This window comes from Myxine glutinosa, chromosome 3 (genome assembly GCF_964187855.1).
Source record: "Myxine glutinosa chromosome 3, kmMyxGlut1.1, whole genome shotgun sequence".
NCBI classification, from domain to species: Eukaryota; Metazoa; Chordata; class Myxini; order Myxiniformes; family Myxinidae; genus Myxine; species Myxine glutinosa.
This window is the reverse complement of record NC_136263.1, coordinates 30759092-30785100: the sequence shown is the minus strand read 5'-3', so window position 1 is coordinate 30785100 and position 26009 is coordinate 30759092. Positions and strand designations below refer to the sequence as shown.

At 40.6% G+C, this 26009-nt stretch overlaps 1 protein-coding gene and 1 long non-coding RNA gene across 2 annotated transcripts in view; one reads left to right on the top strand and one right to left on the bottom strand.

The window, feature by feature from the left end:
- The window catches only part of LOC144891281 (uncharacterized), a 426767-nt gene that overhangs the window by 399424 nt on the left and 1334 nt on the right, over positions 1–26009 (top strand). The gene's annotated exons all lie outside the window — the stretch shown is intronic.
- Positions 284–26009, bottom strand: LOC144891084 (uncharacterized). Its single transcript, XM_078773466.1, has 6 exons — positions 25007–26009; positions 7358–7538; positions 3373–5546; positions 1336–1469; positions 1073–1191; positions 284–464 (listed from the first exon to the last, which is right to left on the bottom strand). The coding sequence occupies exons 1-6, from the start codon at positions 25938–25940 to the stop codon at positions 284–286; spliced, it is 3723 nt and encodes a 1240-aa protein (XP_078629592.1). The 5' UTR covers positions 25941–26009.

The following is a 26009-nucleotide window of genomic DNA, read 5'->3' as shown; positions in this document are numbered from 1 at the left end:
GTCTTAATTCAACTGCTCAAACTCAGGACCCTAATATCTCAAGCCAGTTACCTTAACCGTTAAGCCAACACCAGGCTTAAAACCGAAATAATGAATATAGTTACTTTGTATCTTTGTAGCTATATACTGTAGATACCTTCACTATAATCCTGGAAATTTCAAATGCATTAATTCAATTCGTCAGCGGATACTAGGCAAATGAGAGCATTGGTGAAGACGTACAACCGTTTCCAAGTTAAACAGGAGAGAAAACCTCCAAAGAAGGAGGTTGCGGGCCTGTATTTCAGGTGAGATGGAAGAGAAAGAGTTTGTGGCCTTGCATTGTATCCAAGTAGCAGACGTCTACTCGAAGGGCAGTCAGGTGGGGGTTGTTCATCATGGATTGGTCCACCCGGAAGTCACCCGTGTACAGCAACCTCTTGCCATCATCCAGCAGGAAGAGGAACATGACAGAACCTGGGCAGCTGTGGACGGAAAGGGAGAAACGATGAAATTAGGAAATGGAATAAAGAGTAACACCGACGGAATGTTGAAAGGAACTACGACTGGCCGGATGCATTCTGAAGTGGAATGTTTGTGGACTATTTAATTATTTTGATATCATGTCTGCAGTTTTTATGAGCACAAGTTTAACGGCATCTGGTCCGTGATCCCAAGGCCAAGAATCAAAGATGCCCCAACACTGTCAGACACGTCGCAACAGTGTCAAATGAATCAGAAAAGACAAATAAACCACGACTTCTACAGGCACCCTTGGAGGGTTAAAATGTCTCTAAAGTATAAGCTAACCCCAAATTAGAATCTCCTCCATGGTTCATAACAAATGTATACATTTCCATCCTCTACAGTTTCGTTCCTCTGAGATTTGACGAATGGTTCACAAGCGGTTGGAGCTTTTTGCAAATTCCCTGGGTGGAAGCCAATTTCCTGGCCCAAGGAAGGTGATCAGAGAACGAGATTACAAGGCATTGCAAAAAGGATTTTAAGGTAAAATGGATTTGGTGAAGTAAATAAGTGTGCAAGCAATGCGAAATGCCTTATAAAGGCCTACTATTACATGTCTGGTACTTACTGGTTTGCTTCAATAAGAACCACTCTAATGGCTTCCACAAGGCACACCGTGTGAAGTGGCAGACGGTGGATCAAGTCATCCCGAACACCGAGCTTGTTTCTCAGTAGGTTTCCCGTGACCTTGGTGGATATCGATATTACCCATTGGGGGAAGATAATTACAAAATAATATTTATTGATCGTCACATTTATTGCCAGGAGGATTATAACTTGTATCCATGATGGGTGATTAAGGGAAGAAGTTGTTCATATCGTAGGGATCACCTTGCTGCAGTAGATGGTATTTGCGAAGGTGCTCGTCAATCCTCGGTAGCAGTGAGAGTGGAAGTGGCTCAGAAAGTAACCCTTGCATCCCAGGATTGCCCCACAGGAGAATGTGTCAACTGAAAACGGGGTTCCTGATGACACAGTCGTCAATGGAAGCCATCAATAAATTATGTAGGTGAAAGTAAGTGCATACTCACCCTCACCACTATTTTGTCATATACTATACTCCCATATGTTATCCTTCTCCCCTATCCGTTTCCAACTTCCTTTTCCCTATTTGTCATTTTCTCCCCACTCCCTTCGTCTTATTAGTCCCCTACCGGTGTACCCCGGAGGGGACTATAGGTTTGCACTCCGTCCCTCCGTCTGTCCGTCTGTCCGTCCGTCACGCAAAGAACAGCTTTCCGGACATTTTTTTCTAAACTTTTAATGCTAATCATTTCAAACTTGGTACATGGTTTCCTAATGATAAGGTACAGATCAAGTTCGAACTTCACGACGTTTCGATCATTTTTGACAAAGTTATGGCACTTTGAACTTTGGTAATTTCCCCAACAGTTTTCCGGACTATAATTTGGAGTGCGGTAGGTCAAAGCTGTTAATATTCCTTGTTTTAACTCCAATTTACATTCTGTTTCCACTTTTAGTGAGAAGTATGGGTCTGTGCAACCATTCACAAACTTTATTTGGTGCAAATTGGATAATTTTTAGCCGAGTTACCTCAGACCATGAGTTGGTAATTATATAATTCATACATAGTTGAATACGTGGAGGCCGATCCACGGAGCGACCTTGCGGGCTTATTTTAACTCCGATTTACATTCTTTTTCCACTTTCAGTGAGAAGTAGGGGTCTGTGCAACCATTCGTAAACTTTATTTGGTGCAAATCGGATAATTTTTAGCCGAGTTACCTCAGACCGTGAGATGGTAATTATATAATTCACAGTGCAATACGTGCAGGCTGATCCACGGAGCGACCTTGCGGGCTTATCAACGAGGCGAGGCGTGACACACATGTGTCTCAGCATACCTCAGATCAAGTTTGAAAACCAGCATCAACCGTGCATAAATTTGCATATTCGATCATTTTTGACAAAGTTATGGCACTTTGAACTTTGGTAGGGGACATGTATTGCAGCGCAATACTCAGAATGCTTGTTTATATTCCCATATCCTCCTGACAGTCACAGGGGTTTCCAAAAGTTTATATCAACATTGGTCCAAAAAGAAAACAGCTTTACCCATCCATCTTCACTCTGGTGTCCCAAAATGAATTTTATACTAGAGTGAAGTCACGCAAAATCGCAAATTATACACGCCATCGCAAATCCCCACACTTCCCAATTAAGTTGAACGATGCAAAACGTTCCACGAGGAATGACCTAATATCAAATTTTGAGTTAAAATATTTCTCCTTCTTGACCCCTGTGACCCCAAGTCCCCACCCCCTGGAGCATGAACTGGAGCGGCGGTGAAATTCAAAAAATCGTTACATGTTTCATGTGTCCACCAATTTTGATTGAATACACAAAGTTGAATATAAAAATGTTTTTAAAATGAGGCCCTAATTGCATTTTTTGGTATTTCCCCTTTTGACCCAGGGAGTGGGGCTAAAATGATACTGCGTTCACACCTTCTTTCCATGTGGTGATCCTACCTACCAAGTTTGATAAATGTATCCACTTCTGTTTAGAAGGAGATAGCAGGACGGACAGACGGACAAACATACGGAGCCAATTACAATATCCTCCCCTTTTTTTTTTTCAAAAAGCATTGGGATGAATATATTGGGCTTCATCCTACATCACAAGTAGTTTTCATTGTTAAAAAGTTGGGAAGCAATTGATGACATTTCAGCTGCAAACTTGTTACATGATCAGAATCTTGCCCAGCAAGTCTCTTCTAAACATACAAAACACCTTGATGATTCGAGCTCACTGTTTAAGATCTTTTGATAACCGGGTCTCAAGTTCATCATGAAATGATTGAAAAATTATCTAACATTCCTCGTTTAAGGAAACTTAAAAATTTACCTGGTACGTTGGAGCAAGTGACTCGACTTCGAACGGTAGATTTTGTGCACCCGCCATTGACCACTAGACCTTTTCTCGGACCTCCTCTGAGTGTCCCTCTGGCCTGTGCAAGGTTCCAACCGGATTCCTTGTTTGCCAGACTTTCCGCTGTCGGTGCTGTTCGCACAACCATTTTGCCTATCCTGGTTCTTCTCGGTGCTTGGGCATCTCCGTCACCTATCGTGCTTCCTCCTGACGATGCAAGTCCATTGAAGACGGTCTTTCCTTGATTGTTTGTTGCCCTTGCTTTGGCTCTCTCTGCTAGGCACATCCTCTGGGCCAGTGTCCCTTCAATGATTTTATCACTAAGTGTGATTATCGATCCTCCTCCTTCCACAACAATATCATCCCCTTGTCTTGCGCTTTCCATCTCGACACAGTTTCTCCTCTTCCGTCTCTCAGCTTCTTTGATCATCGTCCTCAGGTTACCAACGGACAGGTTGCTTGTTTTCTTTTGAGTCGGTGTTTGAAGCCAGCTTTTCCTCCTGAGGTTCTTAATGATTTCAGAAAGAGTATTTGTGACCTTTTGTGACTTACTGCTGCTTTCAGCTCCATAGAATGCGAAAGTACTCGTTGAGTTTTCAATGTCGGCTATGTTGCTGTTGTCCACTGCACAAACACTCTGGCCAACGTCACTTGCTTCACAACTGAGTCCTTTATGTTCTGCTTGTTCTTTGATGGGATGATCACCATATTTTGGAACCATCTGGCAACTCATATTATTCACAAGGTTAAAGTCTGTTGTTTTGGGATCAGCTATTCTGACATCCTCTGTTTCCACTTGTGAATCGAAGTCATCTCTGATTAACAACTTTGATTCTTCTTGCCTGAAAGACCCAATTTCGGGCCTAAAATCTTCTCCATAGTTCAAGTATTGAATGCCTCCTCTTCTCCGTGATGACAATTCCACCGAAGGTAATGCCGCATGGCTCGTGACCCAATGTTTGGGATCGGCCCAGATGTCCTGCTGCTCACCTGGTGCCCCTTGAATAAAACAATTCTCTTGTTCACCGGCAGGTATTTCTTCAGAGTGAAATGATAGGGATTTTCTAGATTTCATCAGTTTCTCTGTTCGTTCTTCACGATACCTTGCAGATACCTCTTTAGGCCATGCCGATGCATCTATGTCAGTATCTGCAAGTCCTTCTCGACATAAATATTGACGTTCTTTGGTTGGAATCTCAGGGGCGGAGCCTTTCGTTTCCGGAGAAGTTTGAGTACCTTGAGTGTGGGAGTTCCTTCTTCTTAACAACCGTATCTTTGGCCGCATTGATTCTTGTTCCAAAGTATTCTCTTCAAGGATTAGGTCAAAGTTAACTTCTAAATCATCACCTGGCCAGGTAGGTACCTTATCATTGGACACACCTGTGTCACACCTTTCTGATGGAGGTCTTCTTTCCTTTAGATTTTTATTGATGTTATTTGTTTCTTTCTTTTTGTTTCTAGTTGATACTTTAATGTTTAACTCATGCAGTATGCTATTATAGGACCCGTCTCCTTCATATTCATTTGCCTTATTCTTCTTGGTCGAATGGCGGCCATTTTTACTTTTACCACCACCTCTGTTCCTGCCACGACAACTAGTCAGTCGTGGACTTCTGAGACAGGAAGTCACTTCTTCAAAATCATCCGAATCGCTCACGACCACAGTGTCAGATAATTTTAAAACTGATGGAATATTTTCCAGATTTTCTGATGGATTATTCCACAAGGAAGTTGTGAAATTATTTCGGTTCGAAAACACCTCTTGGCTCACCTCCTGGTTATTTGATTCCACATGACTGCCCTTCCGGCCTGGTTTTTGAACCTTGCACTGGACAATCGGTTCTTGGGAATTTATTGAGTTCTTATGAACAATTCTCAAATCAAGAGTCAAATCAATTGGCTCTGAATCGCTACTCTGTCCTTTCATTGTGCAAATGGCACTTTTGTCACAGGCATGCACTTGTTGCGGAAAAGTTTTTGAAGTTATTTTCTTTTCTTTTGCCCCAGTGGCGAGTTCCTTTCCCAGGGGTGACTCCGGTATAATAAAGACTTCAGAGGTCATTGTAGAATGCTTTGGGGAGGATGTCAGTGGCATTGAGTGATATGATGCCTTTCTTTTTCTTCTCAGTTTTGAGTGACTTGATGGTGTCCTGCAAAGGTATGTCCATTTTAAGGTATAGGCAAAATATATAACAAAATTGCATTCATGATCCAAATTTGTTTCCTTGGAGGTGGAGGGGAGATATATATATATATATGATATGGTTGATATATGTCACATATGTGAAGAGGAATGGGAAAGTTAATTGAGAAAATAAAGAAGATTGAAAGAAAGACGGGTAACAAAGGGGAAAAGAAATTCAGAGGGCATGGGGGTAAAAGAGGGGGAGCGGAGGGAGAGGATGGAGTTACAATTCCCCACCTTTTTGCTAATTAATATGTAGATGACATTCCTGCTGTAATTGGATCAGTTTTTCTTCACGAATTAGAGGACATAATTAAAGGATTTTCAAAACCATATTTTGTGATTACTGAGTGTAATACAATTACCGGTACCTGTTTGCTTGAAAGAATCTGTCTATAATGAAGTAGATGTGTATATGGCTATACAGTACTGTATTTGGCCATATATACTGTACAGTTTGGCAGAAATATCGCCACCTTCGGTAGGCGCCGGTATTACAAATAATTTCCCATATATGTAATACCGGCTACCACCAACGGCGGCGCTATTTCTGCCATACTGTTTTCTTCATAACATAATGGGACCTTCTCAAAATTATCAATGACATGTTGTCCTCAATAAAAGTTATTTCAAAAATGTCAAAAATTATAAAATGAATTTCCAAGAATGTGCCGCAAGAAGGTCGGCCGAGAAGGGCACTCCGGCCTGGACGGCGGGAGTGCCCAATAGTAAAATCAATGAACAGACTCATATAATTTATATGTACAGAGAATGAATAACGAATGATTATTTCGAATGAGCAAGAGAATCTAGTGAATAACATATTAGCAAACAAATAGCATTGTCTGCGATGAACATTCAGGAATACTTTAAGTTTGTATTAAGGAATGCTTAAAAGGAAGAAAACTCAGATGCCAAAAACTGAGGAAGACTAGATCTGATAATTATATAATTTATAAGCGTGAGTCCATTCCCCTCTGAGGGGAATGGACTCACGTGAAATGATAGGGATTTTCCCAGGATAGTGAAATCCTGGGATAGTGAAATGATAGGGGTTGAATCCGTCCATTGGTGACTATCCTGGGGTTGAATCCAACCCAGCTAAAACTGCCATCCTGATGTTTTGCAAGCGGAGTGAGGCATCGATTTGTGCATCGGATGGGCATTAATCTGGGTGTTCCATCTGCTAGCATTAGTTCGTGGACGTTAAAAAAAATCCCACGATATCTATCGTGAAGAGTAGGGGAGTTATCAGAGGCGCTCTGAAAAAATGATCAAATTACCTTCATTCCAATGTCAGGCCTGCTCAATCGGTCAGTGGAAGACTCGGGAATGTTGAAAAGTTTGAAAGCAGTATTAATATGCTTATCAAAGGTACTATGTTCCATCACAGCTTTAAAGCAAATCAAATGACAATACTTTAATACAAGGGAGTTTAGCCTGGTGCTGACTTGAGATCTTAGGGTCCTGAGGTTGAGCCCCTGTCATTCCGTTGAAATAACAGATAGGTTGACTCAGCCTGTCATCCTTCCGAGGTCGGCAAAATAAGGACCAGCTGACTGATTAACGGGGGCACTGCATCAGCAGCACAGCCGCACCCCCAGAAAACGATAAAGCCAGGCAGGCACAGGCCGCATACGAACTGCCGCCACCATCACCAACACCACCATCAGGATGTTAATTTAAAATGTGAGTACATGATGCCGTTGGTACATACTAATGCAATATCGCTGAAGATTTTGATATTCCGAGTACGAAGTATAATGAAAATCGTACTTGATGATGATGCTGTCAACGCTCCCGTTGTGAGCTTCTGAAGAGATGTATCCACTTTCATCTTCAGGGAAACCTTCATCATGTTCGGGTCCTTGGGATTCAATATTAATCACTGAATTGGAGGCCTCGGTTTCTCTCCCAATTGAATGGCTCTGAAGGAAATTGAATGGCACCGACTCTTCTGCACAGATAAGGAAAACGAAAACAAGTACAGATACATTCAAAGTACACCGCCCCCATGCCAAATAAATAAATATCCTCCAGCACGGCATTGCCGGAGTGCCTTTGGCGCCTGGCAATACCACCATGTAGCTCATAGAGACTGTATTGGGTGAGAGGTGTACAATACTTGATTAATTGCATAATTAAAATCAAGAAATGATGATCATAAAACATTTTCTTAATCAATTGGCTAATAGCATACCTAAATCACTAATGCTTCATTCGAATCTGTAACTTTTTGAAAATTAATTATAAAAATTAAATAATGAATTGATTAATCAATAAATAATTTATCGATTAATTGATAAATCAATAAATCAAAAATATCCTTTATAGCCGCATCACTTGGTCACTGTCGTGTCCAAATATCAGCTTCGTAGCTCAAATGGTACCTTGAGATATTGCCCAGATGAGAAAGAAAATAAATAAATGACTGATGTAATTAAAATAAATAAATAAAAATCATAAAAATAAATAATTAATCAATTGGCTAATAGAATACATAATCCACCACCATTTCATCCGAATCTGTAACTGAAAATTTTTTTAAATGAAGTCATTAATTGAATAATTAAATAATTAATCGATTAATTGATCAATCAATAAATCAAAAATAGCTTTTACAGCCAAAACACTTGGTCATTGTCATGTCCAAATATCAGCTTTTTAACTCAAAAGGTGCCTGAGATAATGCCAGGAAGAGAAAGGAAATAAATAGGTACTTAATTAATCGATAATAATTAAGTAGCTAATCAATTAATTGATGAATCAAAAAAACAAAAAATACTGTTTTTGACAAAGTACTTGCTCACTGTTGTGCTCAAATTTCAGCTTCCTAGCTCAAATGATGGCTGAGATATCGCCCGGACAAACAAGAAAACAAGAAAGCAAACAAACAACCAGAGTGAAAACTGAGTACTCCCTTTCAGCGTGCGTCATTGCCGAGGCCCCTTCGGTGCCCGGCAATGACGTTATGCAGTGCCTGGAGATGGCACAGGAAAGGAGCGGTGGACAATAGGGGATATGTTAGCACTCGGTCACTGCCAAGTCATGAAGCTTCTCAAACATCAGATCAACAAGCGTTACGCCTAGGTCCCCCGTCGGTGAAGTGATGCGAGTTGACAAAGTGGAAGACGCAAGGCGGCCATCTTGGATTTTGATGTGGCGACCCAATTTTCAATAGCGTTCTTCCTTATGCATAGATACACCCACACACCAGATTAGAAGTTGGTACTTCGCTTATTTTTCAAGATATTCAGCTCACAAGGTTCAGACATACATGGCGTCAGACATACATGGCGGCGGCCATCTTGGATTTTGACGTGGGTTGCACCCACACACCAAATTCGAATGCGGTCCTTTGCTTACGTACACATGCACACACGTACGCACGCCCGCACGCACGGACGGACGGACGGACGGATGGACGGACACACGGACGGAGGGGAAAACCATAGTCCCCCTTTCGCTCCGCGGTGCGACGGGGGACAATAACTGTAATGAAAAAATATATTAGCATCTTGAAACAATTTTGAAGAGATTGAGGGTTGCGGAGAAACCTTATAGAGGCAGGCCTTCCATCCAAGAACGAATAACCTTGAATCAAACGTTCTAGAAATGATTTATTTATTTATTTATTGTGAAATAAATTTATTTATTGTGAAATAAAATAGTATGTTATTGCTCGATTGTACAGTGCCTTGAGAAAGTATTCACACCCCTTCACTTTTTTCACATTTTGTTGTGTTACAGCCTGAATATAAAATGGATTTAATTTACATTTCTGGTTACCGATCCTCTATAATACCCCATAATGTCAAAGTTGATTTTTTTGTTTTTTTAATTTTTACAAAATAATTAAGAATGAAATACAGAAATGTCCAATTTAAATAAGTATTCAACCCCCTGAGTCAATACTTCGCAGAAGTGCCTTTGGCAGTGATTACAGCTTCAAGTGTTCTTGGGTATGTCTATATCAGCTTTGCACATCTGGATTTGTGGAGTTTCTCCCATTCTTCCTTCCAGATTTGCTCAAGCTGTGTCAAGTTGGATGGGGAGCAACGATGAACAGCAATTTTCAAGTCTTTCCACAGATTCTCAATGGGATTTTTGTCTGGGCTTTGCCTGGGCCACTCAAGGACTTTCACATTCTTGTTCTGAAGCCATTCCAGTGTTGCTTTGGCTGTATGCTTGGGGTCATTGTCCTGTTGGATTGCAAATCCTCGCTACAGTCTGAGGTCTTTTGCATTCTGAAGCAAGTTCTCCTTAAGGATTTGCCTGTATTTGTCTCCATTCATTGTTCCCTCTATCCTTCCAAGTCTCCCAGTCCCTGCTGCTGAAATGCATCCCCATAGCATGATGCTGCCACCACCATGCTTCGCAGTAAGGATGGTGTTAGATGGTTGATGAGCTATGCTCGGTTTCCACCATTTGAAGCGCTTTGGATTCAGGTCAAAGAGTGCAATTTTTGCCTCATCAGACCACAGAATATTTTGCATCATGCTCTGAGTCTTTCACTTGCCTTTTTGCAAACTCCAGGCGTGCTGTCATGTGCCTTTTTCTCAGGAGTGGCTTCTGTCTGGCCCTCTCCCATTAAGCCTAGGTTTGTGAAGTGCTATAGAGACTGTTGTCCTTTTGGAAGGTTCGCCCATCTCAGCCAAGGAACTCTGTAGTTCTGTCAGCGTGGTCATTTGGATCTTGCTCACCTCCCTGACCAAGGTCCTTTTTTTCCTGGTTGCAACAGTTTGGTCAGACGGTCAGCTCTAGGAAGAGTCTGGGTAGTTCCATATTCTTTCCATTTCTTAATGATGGAGCTCACTGTGCTCTTGGGAACTTTCAACACTAGAAATTGTTTTATGCTCTTCCCCAGACCTATGCCTCCTCGTTATTCTATCTCGGAGTTCAACGGACAGTTTCTTGCATTTAATGGTAGTTTCTGCTCTGACATTCACTGTGAAGTGTTGGACCTTACATAGAAAGGTGTGTTTCTTTCTATATCATGTCCAATCAATTGAATTGGCCACAGGTGGCCTCCAATCAAGTTGTGGAGACATCTCAAGGATGATCAAAGGAAATTGGATGCACCTGAGCTCAATTTGGATTGTCATAGCAAAGGGGTTGAATACTTATTGACTTAAGGCATTTCAGCTTTTCATTTTTAGTTATTTCGTAAAATTTCCTCCAAAAAATTCCACTTTGACATTATGGGGTATTATGTGCAGATGAGTGACAGAAAAATCTCTATTTAATCCATTTTAAACTAGAACGGCACTCAGTAGAGCGGATACCTCCGCCTGGTGAACAGTTCACGTTTTGTATCCCACTGATAGGCCGGATCTGGATTCACACACGGTCCACCATCAACCCCTTTCTGGAGGCACCCAAAATCCAGTATCACTGTTCACCTCCACTCATTTGTTCCTCTTTTTCCCACCTGTGGAACCAACATCCACATTCTCTTCAATCTCATTCTGTTCTCCAGGTCTTCAAGACAATTGTTCACTACCATCTCAGGTCATCCCCAATACAAAACCATGACCTTTTCGACCCTCATTAACCCCCTCCCCATCCCCAACCCCACCTCCTTCCAAATTTACAGTTTTTCCTACCTTAGAGTTTGATTCTGTATCCATCTTGTCCACCACATGCATTCTCCTCTAACCTCCCCACACCCATTATTTGTCCAAGTCTCCCCCTCTATCTTATCCTTCCATCCTGCTGCTGGTGATTTGCGCCTTCTTTCTGTTCTGTTGCTTTCAATCTGCTGCATCCTGATTTGCTCAGTGTAGCTCTTCCATAAGCCTTGGCCTTGTATACAACAACAACAACAACAACAACAACAACAACAACAAAAAATAATAATGCAAAACTCTTTCCAATGATTTACTTCCGAAATTAATGTTCATTACTTTTTATCAAAACATTTTCAACGTTGCAATTATGTGATTAATGTATTTTACAACTACCATACGCTTTAATTAAATGTGTTCAACTTTAGCAATTTATCTACATCCTTAAAATCAAACATCTGCTTTCTGTCTGAATGTCTCAGACAATTAATTTACATTTATATGAAGTATAGGGGACCTCTGTGGCTGGTCGGATGGCCGAGAGGTACACCCACTCACCTCTATGCTGTCGAGCCTGGATTTGAATCCCGACCCGGCTATAAACGGTCGTCCTGGTGTTTCACAGGCGGGGCTATTCATCAATGTGTGTGCCTTCCCTCGGATTGACGACGTTAAACTGTGTCCTTTGAAAAGAGTAGGCGAGCTATCGCCGGCACTATGGACTAATTACAAATTCCTGCCCAAACTAAGGCAATGGCAAACCACCCAGTATAACCCTTGTCAAGAAAATGTTTCAGTAGCACCGACGCTCTGGCAGTATGGTACATCAGAATCAAAATAGAGCCTGTAGATGTAAACAAATAGAATAGATGGAAACAAATAGAACCTGAAGATGTAAACAAATAGAATAGATGTAAACAAATAGAATAGATGTAAACAAATAAAACCTGCAGATATAAACAAATAGAATAGATGTAAACAAATAGAATAGATGTAAACAAATAGAGCCTGCAGATGTAAACAAATAGAATAGATGTAAACAAATAGAACCTGCAGATGTAAGCAAATAGAATAGATGTAAACAAATAGAATAGATGTAAACAAATATAACCTGAAGATGTAAACAAATAGAATAGATGTAAACAAATAGAATAGATGTAAACAAATAGAATAGATGTAAACAAATAAAACCTGCAGATGTAAACAAATAGAATAGATGCAAACAAATAGAATAGATGTAAACAAATAGAAAAGATGTAAACAAATAGAATAGATGTAAACAAATAGAATAGATGAAAACAAATAGAGCCTGCAGATGTAAACAAATAGAATATATGTAAACAAATATAACCTCAAGATGCAAACAAAGAGAATAGATGTAAACAAATAGAACCTGCAGATGTAAGCAAATATAATATATGTAAATAAATAGAACTTGCATATGTAAACAAATAGAATAGATGTAAACAAATAGAGACTGTAGATGTAAACAAATAGAATAGATGTAAACAAATAGAATAGATGTAAACAAATAGAACCTGAAGATGTAAACAAATAGAATAGATGTAAACAAATAAAACCTGCAGATGTAAACAAATAGAATAGATGCAAACAAATAGAATAGATGTAAACAAATAGAAAAGATGTAAACAAATAGAATAGATGTAAACAAATAGAATAGATGAAAACAAATAGAGCCTGCAGATGTAAACAAATAGAATAGATGTAAACAAATATAACCTCAAGATGCAAACAAATACAATAGATGTAAACAAATAGAACCTGCAGATGTAAGCAAATATAAGATATGTAAACAAATAGAACTTGCATATGTAAACAAATAGAATAGATGTAAACAAATAGAGACTGTAGATGTAAACAAATAGAATAGATGTAAACAAATAGAATAGATGTAAACAAATAGAACCTGAAGATGTAAACAAATAGAATAGATGTAAACAAATAAAACCTGCAGATGTAAACAAATAGAATAGATGCAAACAAATAGAATAGATGTAAACAAATAGAAAAGATGTAAACAAATAGAATAGATGTACACAAATAGAATAGATGAAAACAAATAGAGCCTGCAGATGTAAACAAATAGAATAGATGTAAACAAATAGAACCTCAAGATGCAAACAAATAGAATAGATGTAAACAAATAGAACCTGCAGATGTAAGCAAATATAATATATGTAAACAAATAGAACTTGCATATGTAAACAAATAGAATAGATGTAAACAAATAGAGACTGTAGATGTAAACAAATAGAATAGATGTAAACAAATATAATAGATGTAAACAAATAGAATAAATGTAAACAAATAGAACCTGTAGATGTAAACAAATACAATAGATGTAAACAAATAGAACCTGTGGATGTAAACAAATAGAATAGATGTAAACAAATAGAACCTGTAGATGTAAACAAATAGAACCTGTATGTGTAAACAAATAGAATAGATGTAAACAAATAGAAACTGCACATGTAAACAAATTGAATAGATGTAAAGAAATATAACCTGGAGATGTAAACAAATAGAATAGATGTAAACAAATAGAAACTGTAGATGTAAACAAATAGAATAGATGTAAACAAATAGAATAGATGTAAACAAATAGAATAAATGTAAACAAATAGAACCTGTATATGTAAACAAATAGAATATATGTAAACAAATAGAACCTGTAGATGTAAACAAATAGAATAGATGTAAACAAATAGAACCTGTAGATGTAAACAAATAGAACCTGTATGTGTAAACAAATAGAATAGATGTAAACAAATAGAAACTGCAGATGTAAACAAATTGAATAGATGTAAAGAAATATAACCTGGAGATGTAAACAAATAGAATAGATGTAAACAAATAGAAACTGTAGATGTAAACAAATAGAATAGATGTGAACAAATAGAACCTGAAGATGTAAACAAATAGAATAGATGTAAACAAATAGAATAGATGTAAACAAATAGAACAGATGTAAACAAATATAATAGATGTAAACAAATAGAGCCTGCTGATGTAAACAAATAGAATAGATGTAAACAAATAGAATAGATGTTAACAAATAGAAAAGATGTAAACAAATATAACCTGTTGATGTAAACAAATAGAATAGATGTAAAGAAATAGAATAGATGTAAACAAATAGAATAGATGTAAACAAATAGAATAGATGTAAACAAATAAAATAGATGTAAACAAATAGAATAGATGTAAACAAATAGAATAGATGTAAACAAATAGAGCCTGCAGATGTAAACAAATAGAATAGATGTAAACAAATAGAATAGATGTAAACAAATAGAACCTGTAGATGTAAACAAATAGAAAGTGTAGATGTAAAGAAATAGAATAGATGTAAACAAATAGAACCTGTATTTGTAAACAAATAGAATAGATGTAAACAAATAGAATAGATGTAAACAAATAGAACCTGTAGATGTAAACAAATAGAATAGATGTAAACAAATAGAATAGATGTAAACAAATAGAACCTGTAGATGTAAACAAATAGAATAGATGTAAACAAATAGAAAGTGTAGATGTAAAGAAATAGATTAGATGTAAACAAATAGAACCTGTATTTGTAAACAAATAGAATATATGTAAACAAATAGAACCTGTAGATGTAAACAAATAGAACCTGTATATGTAAACCAATATAAACTATAGATGTAAACAAATAGAACCTGTAATTGTAAACAAATAGAACCTGTAGATGTAAACAAATAGAATAGATGTAAACAAATAGAACCAGCAGATGTAAACAAATAGAATAGATGTAAACAAATAGAATAGATGTAAACAAATATAACCTGCAGATGTAAACAAATAGAACCTGCAGATGTAAACAAATAGAACCTGCAGATGTAAACAAATAGAATAGATGTAAACAAATAGAACCTGCAGATGTAAACAAATAGAATAGATGTATTCAAATAGAACCTGGAGATGTAAACAAATAGAATAGATGTAAACAAATAGAACCTGCAGATGTAAACAAATATAATAGATGTAAACAAATATAATAGATGTAAGGAAATAGTATAGATGTAAACAAATAGATCCTGTAGTTGTAAACAAATATAATCGATGTAGACAAATAGAATAGATGTAAACAAATAGAACCTGCAGATGTAAACAAATAGAATAGATATAAACAAATAGAATAGATGTAAACAAATAGAACCTGCAGATGTAAACAAATAGAATAGATGTAAACAAATAGAACCTGGAGATGTAAACAAATAGAATAGATGTAAACAAATAGAATAGATGTAAACAAATAGAACCTGCAGATGTAAACAAATAGAATAGATGTAAACGAATAGAATAGATGTAAACAAATAGAATAGATGTAAACAAATAGAATAGATGTAAACAAATATAACTTGCAGATGTAAACAAATAGAATGGATGTAAACAAATAGAACATGCAGATGTAAACAAATAGAATAGACGTAAACAAATAGAATAGATGTAAACAAATAGAATAGATGTAAACAAATAGAACCTGCAGATGTAAACAAATAGAATAGATGTAAACAAATAGAACCTGCAGATGTAAACAAATATAATAGATGTAAACAAATGGAATAGATGTAAACAAATAGAACCTGCAGATGTAAACAAATAGAATAGATGTAAACGAATAGAATAGATGTAAACAAATAGAATAGATGTAAACAAATAGAATAGATGTAAACAAATATAACTTGCAGATGTAAACAAATAGAATGGATGTAAACAAATAGAACATGCAGATGTAAACAAATAGAATAGACGTAAACAAATAGAATAGATGTAAACAAATAGAATAGATGTAAACAAATAGAACCTGCAGATGTAAACAAATAGAATAGATGTAAACAAATAGAACCTGGAAATGTAAACAAATATAATAGATGTAAACAAATAGAATAGATGTAAGGAAATAGTATAGATGTAAACAAATAGATCCTGTAGTTGTAAACAAATAGAATCGATGTAGACAAATAGAATAGATGTAAACAAATAGAACCTGCAGATGTAAACAAATATAATAGATGTAAACAAATAGAATAGATGTCGACAAATAGGATAGATGTAAACAAATAGAACCTGCAGATGTAAACAAATAGAATAGATGTAAACAAATAGAATAGATGGAAGGAAATAGTATAGATGTAAACAAATAGATCCTGTAGTTGTAAACAAATAGAATCGATGTAGACAAATAGAATCGATTGCATCACTTGACTCCTGCTGACAAATGTTTGGTGCATGAAGCAGGTCCCAGTACGTGCCATGTAAATTGTACATCCCATGAGTACAGTACCTGAACACACCCACATTTGTCAAGGTGAAGACCACATGTTGCCTTCTTAAATTCCCATTTCGTTTGTATTTTACACACAAACACTCTGCTGTTGTTTTTATGTCAGTTGCAATAACAGGAGGGTTAAATCAATGAGATTGCTTTCTCTATACAAGGACGTCAGGTACACTGTCACCTGGCAAGGATTCCTGATTGAAAAGGCGACATGCGAGCCTTCAGCTACGAAGAAACTTTGAATCATGATCCCAATTGACAGCTACACACACCACCTGCTGCTTTTAACAACTACCTCTGGTGGTGTTAGTGATGCAGGTGGTGTGTGCTCCTAGTTAATGAACAAAACCTTCACAGTCCCTCGGATGACAAAGAAATGTTTCTCGGGCTCCATCCCGTACAGAGACCTCGATGTGTTGGCTCCAAATATGAAATATGAACACGTGTTTTACAATCACTTTGGGCATCAGCACCTCCAAATTCTGTAATAGGAATAGGGGATCTTGGAATCCGTTCGAAATAGAGGAAAACGGTTCTAAAAGCATCTTCCACACGTCACGTGTAAAACTACTTCCAGCCAGCATAAACCAATTCCCAAAAGCTGTGTCCATTACACTTCAACATGCATATTCCAAGTCACCACGCGATTCGACATTCTTATCGGGTGTACTCACAGTTTTCCGCCCCCGAAGGTGGCCGGAGGCATTATGTTTTGGGTTGTCCGTAAGTCCGTCCGTACGTGCTAAACCTCTTTTTTTTCTCAGCAACCATATGTCCGATAGACAAAACTTTCAGGGTAGGAGTGACACCCATGCAAAATGTTTTTATGATAATTGTGACGTCATAGGTCACGTGGTATGGCAGGCATCTTGGATTAAACGCAAGTAATTAAAAAAATATTTATTGGAAACCGCTGAATGGAAGAATTTGAAACTTGGCACATTGTCAAGTACTCCCAATGGGGAACAAAAGCATGATAATGATGACACCATAGGTGAAGTGGTATACCAGCCAAAAAGGTTTTAATCGAATTCCTTATCCTAAAAATCTCAAATTGCATGCACATGATATAGACCAAAATACACTGAAGACCCTTAAAGACCCAGAAGACGCAACAGACCCTGAAGACCCAAAAGAACATGAACACCCAAAAGACCACAAAGGCCCAAAAGACCCTGAAAAGCATTAAAGACTCTGAAGACCCAAAATACCCAAAATATCCCGAAGACCCCAAAGATCCAAAATACATAAAATACCCAAAAAACCTCAAAGACCCTTAGATACCCAAAAAGACCCCAAAGACCCAAAGGGCCCAAAAGACCCCAAAGACCCAAAAGACACTGAAGACCCAAAATACCCAAAAATGACCAAAATACACTGAAGACCCTTAAAGACTCAGAAGACCCAAGAGACCCTGAAGACCTAAAATACCGTGAAGACCCTTAAAGACCACAAAGATCCAAAATACCCCTAAAGTCCCATAAGACACTTTAGACCCTTTATCCTGCTCTTCTGCTCTATCTCACCCTCTCTCTGATCTTTTCACCCTCTCTTTTGCTCAAGGTCATCTGCCAGCATCCTGGAAATCAGCAAACATTACCGCTTTACACAAAAAAGGTGCAAAAACAGATCCTTGCAACTACAGACCAATCAGCCTGCTCCCAATTATCAGCAAAGTCATGGAATCCATCATTGCTTCGGATATCAAATCCTTCCTCTTCTCCAATGGCTTGATCTCCGATCATCAATTTGGATTCAGACCAGGTCATTCTACTCTGGACATGCTGCTTCTGCTGTCTCAACAATGGATGGAGGTCCTCAATGCCAAACAGGAAATCAGAGCCGTCTCCCTTGACATATCACGTGCCTTCGATACGGTCTGGCACCCCGCTCTGCTCACCAAACTCTCCTCCTATGGTATCCATGGAAATCTCCATGCATGGCTTGCGGACTTCCTCTCTGGTCGTAGACAACGTGTGGCCCTGAATGGATTTCTCTCATCTCCCCTTCCTGTTCAGGCTGGAGATCCCCAAGGCAGTGTTCTGGGCCCTGTGCTTTTTCTGGTCTTTATCAATGATCTCTCCGACTCTCTGGAAAATCCTCTCTATCTCTTTGCTGATGACTCCACTCTCTGCCGCTCCATTCCTCTTCCCTCAGATCAGCAGTCTGCAGCCTCCTCACTCTCTGAAGACCTGGACAAAATCACAGACTGGTCAAACAAGTGGAACATGTCTTTCAATCCTGACAAATCTCACACTCTTACTATGTCTCTCCGAAAAGATCGACAGGACAACCCTCCCATCTACTTTCTCAACAATCCTCTCCAAGAAGTTCTGTCGATCAAGCTTTTGGGTCTCACTATCTGCCATGATCTTTCTTGGGAAAACCACATTTCCAAGCTGGCCTCCAAAGCCAGTCGCCGACTGGGCATCCTCCATCGTGCGAAGTCCTTCCTCGGCACACCTGAGCTCCTCACCACATACAAGGCTTTCATCCGCAGCTCAATGGAATACTGTTCTCCCCTATGGGCCGGTGCTCCTGCCTCACACCGAGCTCGGCTTCACGCTGTTGAAACCAAAGCTTTCAGAATCATTGGAATCTCCCGTGATGAAGCTATCTCCAAGGGCCTTTCACTCACTCACCGCAGACAGGTAGGTAGGTGGTCTTTCTGTCTTCTACCGACTCCTCTCCAGCCTTGTTCCCCCAGCTCGCTCTGTGCTTTGTCCCCCAAATATTCCTACAGGTCGCACAAGAGCTGCCAGCAACCCTCTGATGGTTAAACTGCCGAAATCTCGGCTCTCTGCTCACCTTCACTCTTTCATGCCTCTTTTCTCCCGCCTCTGAAACAAACTCCCACACTCCCTTCAATCCCACTCCTCCGTTCAGGTCTTTAGAACAGCTGTTCACCACCATCTCTTATCTTTCCCCATCCAAAACCTTGATATTTTCTACCCCCACTAATTCACCCCAGATCCACCTTGTTTGAAATTCCAACTTCTTTCCTGGAAGTCCTGGCAGTGTCCATATGTTTTATACCTCTCCCACCCCCCCTTCCCATGCCTCCCCCCCCAAAGCCCTCTCCCTCCCACAGATCTCTCGATGTCCCTGCTCTCAGATGTTGTGCTTGTGTTCCTCCCCCTCTCGCCCCATCTTGTCTACCGCTCCCCATGTTATATGTTTTATGTGTCGGTTTGTCTTTCTGTGTGATTAATGTTGGCTCTTTCACGAGCCTCGATCTTGTATACAAAAAAAAAAAAGAAAAAGAAAAAAAGACCCAGTGAACACCTTAAGTCCCTTTTGACCCCTTCGACCGTAACACCATTAAGACCCCTTACACCCTTCACACCAATTAGAAAGCTTTGCCCCTTGACCATTTAGAGGTTTACACCACTTGGACCTTTATTGATAACAAATAAATTACAAATAAATAATATCACCAATATTACAAATACATTTGTACAAAAGAAATGTTTGTATTATGATTGGTGTAAATCATGACAACACAGCAACTCAAATTCAGCCAGGTCATTTTATCCTCAGTTTAAACAAGCATGTGCCTCCGCAGCGACGTGTGGTGAGGCGAGCGTAGCAAGCTGATCCATGCTTGTGGTTTGGTTATATAAAACAGACCTAAGTTTAAACCTCAGTTTAAACAAGCATGTTCCTCCGCAGCGACGTGTGGTGAGGCGAGCTTAGCGAGCTGATCCTTGCTAGTGGTTTGGTTATATAAAACAGACCTAAGTTCCACAAAGATCCTGAAGACCTCCAAGACCCGTAATACCACTTTTACCTTTAAGACCCTTTCAATACTTCAGACAGCTTTAGATACCTTCACCCTTCCAACCTTTCATACCCTTTAAACTTTTACACTCCTTAAGTCCCTTTTGACCCCTACGACCATAACACCATTAAGACCCCTTACACCCTTCACACCAATTAGAAAGCTTGGCCCCTTGACCATTTAGAGGTTTACACCACTTGGACCTTTATTGATAACAAATAAATTACAAATAAATAATATCACCAATATTACAAATACATTTGTACAAAAGAAATGTTTGTATTATGATTGGTGTAAATCATGACAACACAGCAACTCAAATTCAGCCAGATCATTTTATCCTCAGTTTAAACAAGCCTGTGCCTCCGCAGCGACGTGTGGTGAGGCGAGCGTAGCAAGCTGATCCAAGCTAGTGGTTTGGTTATATAAAACAGACCTAAGTTTTAACCTCAGTTTAAACAAGCATGTGCCTCCGCAGCGACGTGTGGTGAGGCGAGCGTAGCGAGCTGATCCTTGCTAGTTGTTTGGTTATATAAAACAGACCAAAGTTCCACAAAGCTTATCTCCCGCCATCTCATTTCTTTGCGCCTTCATAAATGTTCCGCTCTTGTAAAAACCACAAGGTTGTTCCACCAAACAGTTAACCGCTTTTACAGCGAAGCCACATTGACTTACACGGTGTGCCATCTATATCTAGATATACAACAGCTGTGGTTCGGACTTCTAAAAACACCGACGCAAACACGTGACTGATATGATATAATAAAAATCAATGTTTCCACAATGGGTATAAAATGTATTGGGGAATCTCTGGGGGGAAGACGGGGGGATGGGGGAGCATGATATCCCAGACTGTCAGAGGTGTGTGTGTACTCACCTGAGCTGTTTAGCCTGGGTTTGAATCCCGACCCGGTTATAAACTGCCGTCCTGGTGTTTCGCAGGAAGAGCGATTCATCAATGTGTATATCGGATGGAGGTTAGGCTGGGCGTCCTGTCTGCCAGCATTAGTTAGTTTTCGGTATAAGGATTCCACGGTGTCTTTCACGAAGAGACGGCGAGTTATCACCGTTACTTATCACCGGCACTCTGGACACAAATCACAAGTTCCTGCTCTAATCACCTGCAGTAGAACGTCAAGCCTGATCAGCGGGTTCGTGAAAGGCTAAAAACGTTCTGTGGCCAATCCCCCAATATGGTGGGAATAATGGGCCGTTAAATATAGCAGTCGTAGTAGCAGGAGTAGTAGTAATAGTAGGTAAGCAGTATATGTAGTATTAGTAGTTATAGTAGATAAACGAGTGTATATAGTAGTAGTAGTAGTAGTAGTAGTAGTAGTAGTAGTGGTAGTAGTACTAGTAGTAGTAGTAGTTCTAGTTGTATTAGTAGTAGTAGTACTAGTAGTAGTACATGGAGGAGTATATATAGTAGGGTAGTAGTCGTAGTCATAGTTGTAATAGTAGTAGTAGTAGATAAAGGAGTATACAGTAAATAGTAGTGGTAGTAGTTGGTGTAGTTATATTAGTAGTGCTGTAGTAGTAGTAGTAGTAGTAATAGTAGTAGTAGAGGTAAAAGGAGTATATAGTAGTCGTAGTAGTACCTAGTAGTTGTAGTAGTAGTAGTTGTAGTTGTAGTAGCGGAAGTAGTGGTAGTCGGAGTATACTTTCAGGGGGAGTAACAAATGATATTATCAAATGAAGAAATAACTATTTTAGAAACCAAGCTGAGAGTGGTTTTGGAAGGAGTTTCTTTAAAAAAAAATTGTAATCTCTATATATATTAAAAAAACAAAAAACGTTAGTCGTAAAAGTGTCATAAATTTTGCGACTTCTGGCAAAAAGAAGAGAAAATGTGGATGCGATGGAGAGGTTTTCACAAGTTGCTTAAGTGTTGGAATTTTCTCTCTGATTTATGGAAACAGGTTTTCGTTTCCAGGGATTTGAGCACAACGAACGTTTGCATTGGCAGACCTTGAGCAGCAAAATGGGCTTGTTTTTAAATACTTCTCGTTTGGGGTTGAGGAGTGAAAAACCTACAACAATCAAACGGACTAAAGTTAGCATAACAAGCGCATTTTGTTGCATCGAAAGAGACTTCAAGCTGAATGCGGTTGCACTTGGTGGTTATCCGGATTCCGGATCAAGTACTCCAACTCCAGTTTGGTCCTGCAGGATTTCAACTTCCCAATGACAAATAAATAACAGCTGTTTGAAAGCGTTTAAAACTTCCTCACCCCATTGCACTTCCTCTCATGAGATTAAACCCGATATGGAGTTTGATACTATTTCATCCCACTAATCGGAACAAAACTTGTTAAAATCTGCGTGAACTTACGAGGGACCTTCACAGTCTTCTCCTAACGAGATCCTCATGAAACGAGGATATCCAAGGAACTTTAACATAGGAGGCCATTTGGTCCATCGTGCCTGTGCTACATCAACACAACATTAATTCAGTCTATTATTAGTCCTCCAATAACCCCGTGCTGAAATGTTGTCCCCCAGTCAATGACCCCTGAAATGTTGTCCCCCAGTCAATGACCCCTGAAATGTTGTCCCCCAGTCAATGACCCCTGAAATGTTGTCCCCCAGTCAATGGCCCCTGAAATGTTGTCTCCCAGTCAATGACCCATGAAATGTTGTCCCCCAGTCAATGACCCCTGAAATGTTGCCCCCAGGCAATGACCCCTGAAATGTTGTCTCCCAGTCAATATCCCCTGATATGTTGCCCCCAGGCAATGACCCCTGAAATATTGTCCCCCAGTCAATATCCCCTGAAATGTTTCCCCCCAGTCAATGACCCCTGAAATGTTGTCTCCCAGTCAATATCCCCTGATATGTTGCCCCCAGGCAATGACCCCTGAAATGTTGTCCCCCAGTCAATGACCCCTGAAATGTTGCCCCCAGGCAATGACCCCTGAAATGTTGTCTCCCAGTCAATATCCCCTGATATGTTGCCCCCAGGCAATGACCCCTGAAATGTTGCCCCCAGGCAATGACCCCTGAAATGTTGCCCCCAGGCAATGACCCCTGAAATGTTGTCCCCCAGTCAATGACCCCTGAAATGTTGCCCCCAGGCAATGACCCCTGAAATGTTGTCTCCCAGTCAATGACCCATGAAATGTTGTCCCCCAGTCAATGACCCCTGAAATGTTGTCCCCCAGTCAATGACCCCTGAAATGTTGCCCCCAGGCAATGACCCCTGAAATGTTTCCCCCCAGTCAATATCCCCTGATATGTTGTCCCCCAGTCAATGACCCCTGAAATATTGTCCCCCAGTCAATATCCCCTGAAATGTTTCCCCCCAGTCAATGACCCCTGAAATGTTGTCCCCCAGTCAATGACCCCTGAAATGTTGTCCCCCAGTCAATCACCCCTGAAATGTTGTCCCCCAGTCAATGGCCCCTGAAATGTTGTCTCCCAGTCAATGACCCCTGAAATGTTGTCCCCCAGTCAATGACCCCTGAAATGTTGTCCCCCAGGCAATGACCCCTGAAATGTTTCCCCCCAGTCAATATCCCCTGATATGTTGTCCCCCAGTCAATATCCCCTGATATGTTGTCCTGCAGTTAATAGCTCCTGAAATGTTGTCCCCCAGTTAATAGCCCCTGAAATGTTGGCCCCCAGTCAATATCCCCTGAAATGTTGTCCCCCAGTCAATAGCCCCTGAAATGTTGTCCCCCAGTTAATAGCCCCTGAAATGTTGTCCCCCAGTTAATAGCCCCTGAAATGTTGGCCCCCAGTCAATATCCTCTGAAATGTTGTCCCCCAGTCAATATCCCCTGAAATGTTGTCCCCCAGTCAACATCCCCTGAAATGTTGTCCCCCAGTCAATATCCCCTGAAATGTTGTCCACCAGTCAATATCCCCTGAAATGTTGTCCCCCAGTCAATATCCCCTGAAATCTTGTCCCCCAGTCAATATCCCCTGAAATCTTGTCCCCCAGTCAATATCCCCTGAAATCTTGTCCCCCAGTCAATATCCCCTGAAATCTTGTCCCCCAGTCAATATCCCCTGAAATGTTGTCCCCCAGTCAATATCCCCTGAAATGTTGTCCCCCAGTCAATATCCCCTGAAATGTTGTCCCCCGGTCAATAGCCCCTGGAAAGTTGTCCCCCAGTCAATATCTCTTGAAATGATGTCCCCCAGTTAATAGCCCCTGAAATGTTGTCCCACAGTCAATGACCCCTGAAATGTTGTCCACCAGTTAATAGCCCCTGAAATGTTGTCCCCCAGTCAATATCCCCTGAAATGTTGTCCCCCAGTCAATAGCCCCTGAAATGTTGTCCCCCAGTTAATAGCCCCTGAAATGTCGTCCCATAGTCAATATCCCCTGAAATGTTGTCCCCCAGTTAATAGCCCCTGAATTGTTGTCCCCCAGTCAATATCCCCTGAAGTGTTGTCCCCCAGTTAATAGCCCCTGAAATGTTGTCCCCCAGTCAATATCCCCTGAAATGTTGTCCCCCAGTCAATAGCCCCTGAATTGTTGTCCCCCAGTCAATATCCCCTGAAATGTTGTCCCCCAGTTAATAGCCCCTGAAATGTTGTCCCCCAGTCAATGACCCCTGAAATGTTGTCCCCCAGTCAATAGCCCCTGAATTGTTGTCCCCCAGTCAATATCCCCTGAAATGTTGTCCCCCAGTCACTGACCCCATAAATGTTGTCCCCCAGGTAATAGCCCCTGAAATGTTGTCCCCCAGTCAATGACCCCATAAATGTTGCCCCCCAGTCAATGGCCTCTGAAATGAGACACTTACTGCAGGGAGCCTTGGGTTGTCCCACATGATGGGATGCGTCGATGGTCGCACCACTCGGCATCAGAGAATGAACACCACACTTTTGAGATGCGTCGTGGGTTTCACCACTCAGCACCAGGGAATAAACACTGCACTCTTGAGATCCATTGGGGGTCGCACCACTCGGCACCGGGGAATGCACACCACACTCCTGAGATCCATTGGGGGTCGCACCACTCGGCACCAGAGAATGAACACCACACTCGTGAGATCCATTGGGGGTCGCACCACTCGGCACCAGAGAATACACACCACACTTTTGAGATGCGTAATGGGTTGCACCACTCAGCACCAGAGAATGAACACCACACTCGTGAGATCCATTGGGGGTCGCACCACTCGGCACCAGAGAATGCACACCACACTTTTGAGATGCGTCGTGGGTTGCACCACTCAGCACCAGGGAATCAACACTGCACTCTTGAGATCCATTGGGGGTCGCACCACTCGGCACCGGGGAATGCACACCACACTCCTGAGATCCATTGGGGGTCGCACCACTCGGCACCAGAGAATGAACACCACACTCGTGAGATCCATTGGGGGTCGCACCACTCGGCACCAGAGAATACACACCACACTTTTGAGATGCATCGTGGGTTGCACCACTCAGCACCAGGGAATCAACTCTGCACTCTTGAAATGCGTTGGGGGTCGCACCACTCTGCACCGGGAAACGAACACCACATTTTGAATCGTCGATGTTTTCAACACCAATTTCTCCCGAGTGATGTCGGAAAAGTCCCAGTCGCGCCATGGCGGAGCTCGACCCACGGACCCCGTCGCACGGACTCGCTGCAATCCGAATGTCCGAGTTGATTCGCCTCTCTTTTTGGAACGCTGCAGCTGCAGGGATATTGCATCCTTCTTTTCCCAGCACAGGTAATGAATTCATGGTGTACAGCCACTGCACCGGCAGGTGGTCAGAGTCCCCGGTGTCTCCGATGGCGATTGGCGCACTTTT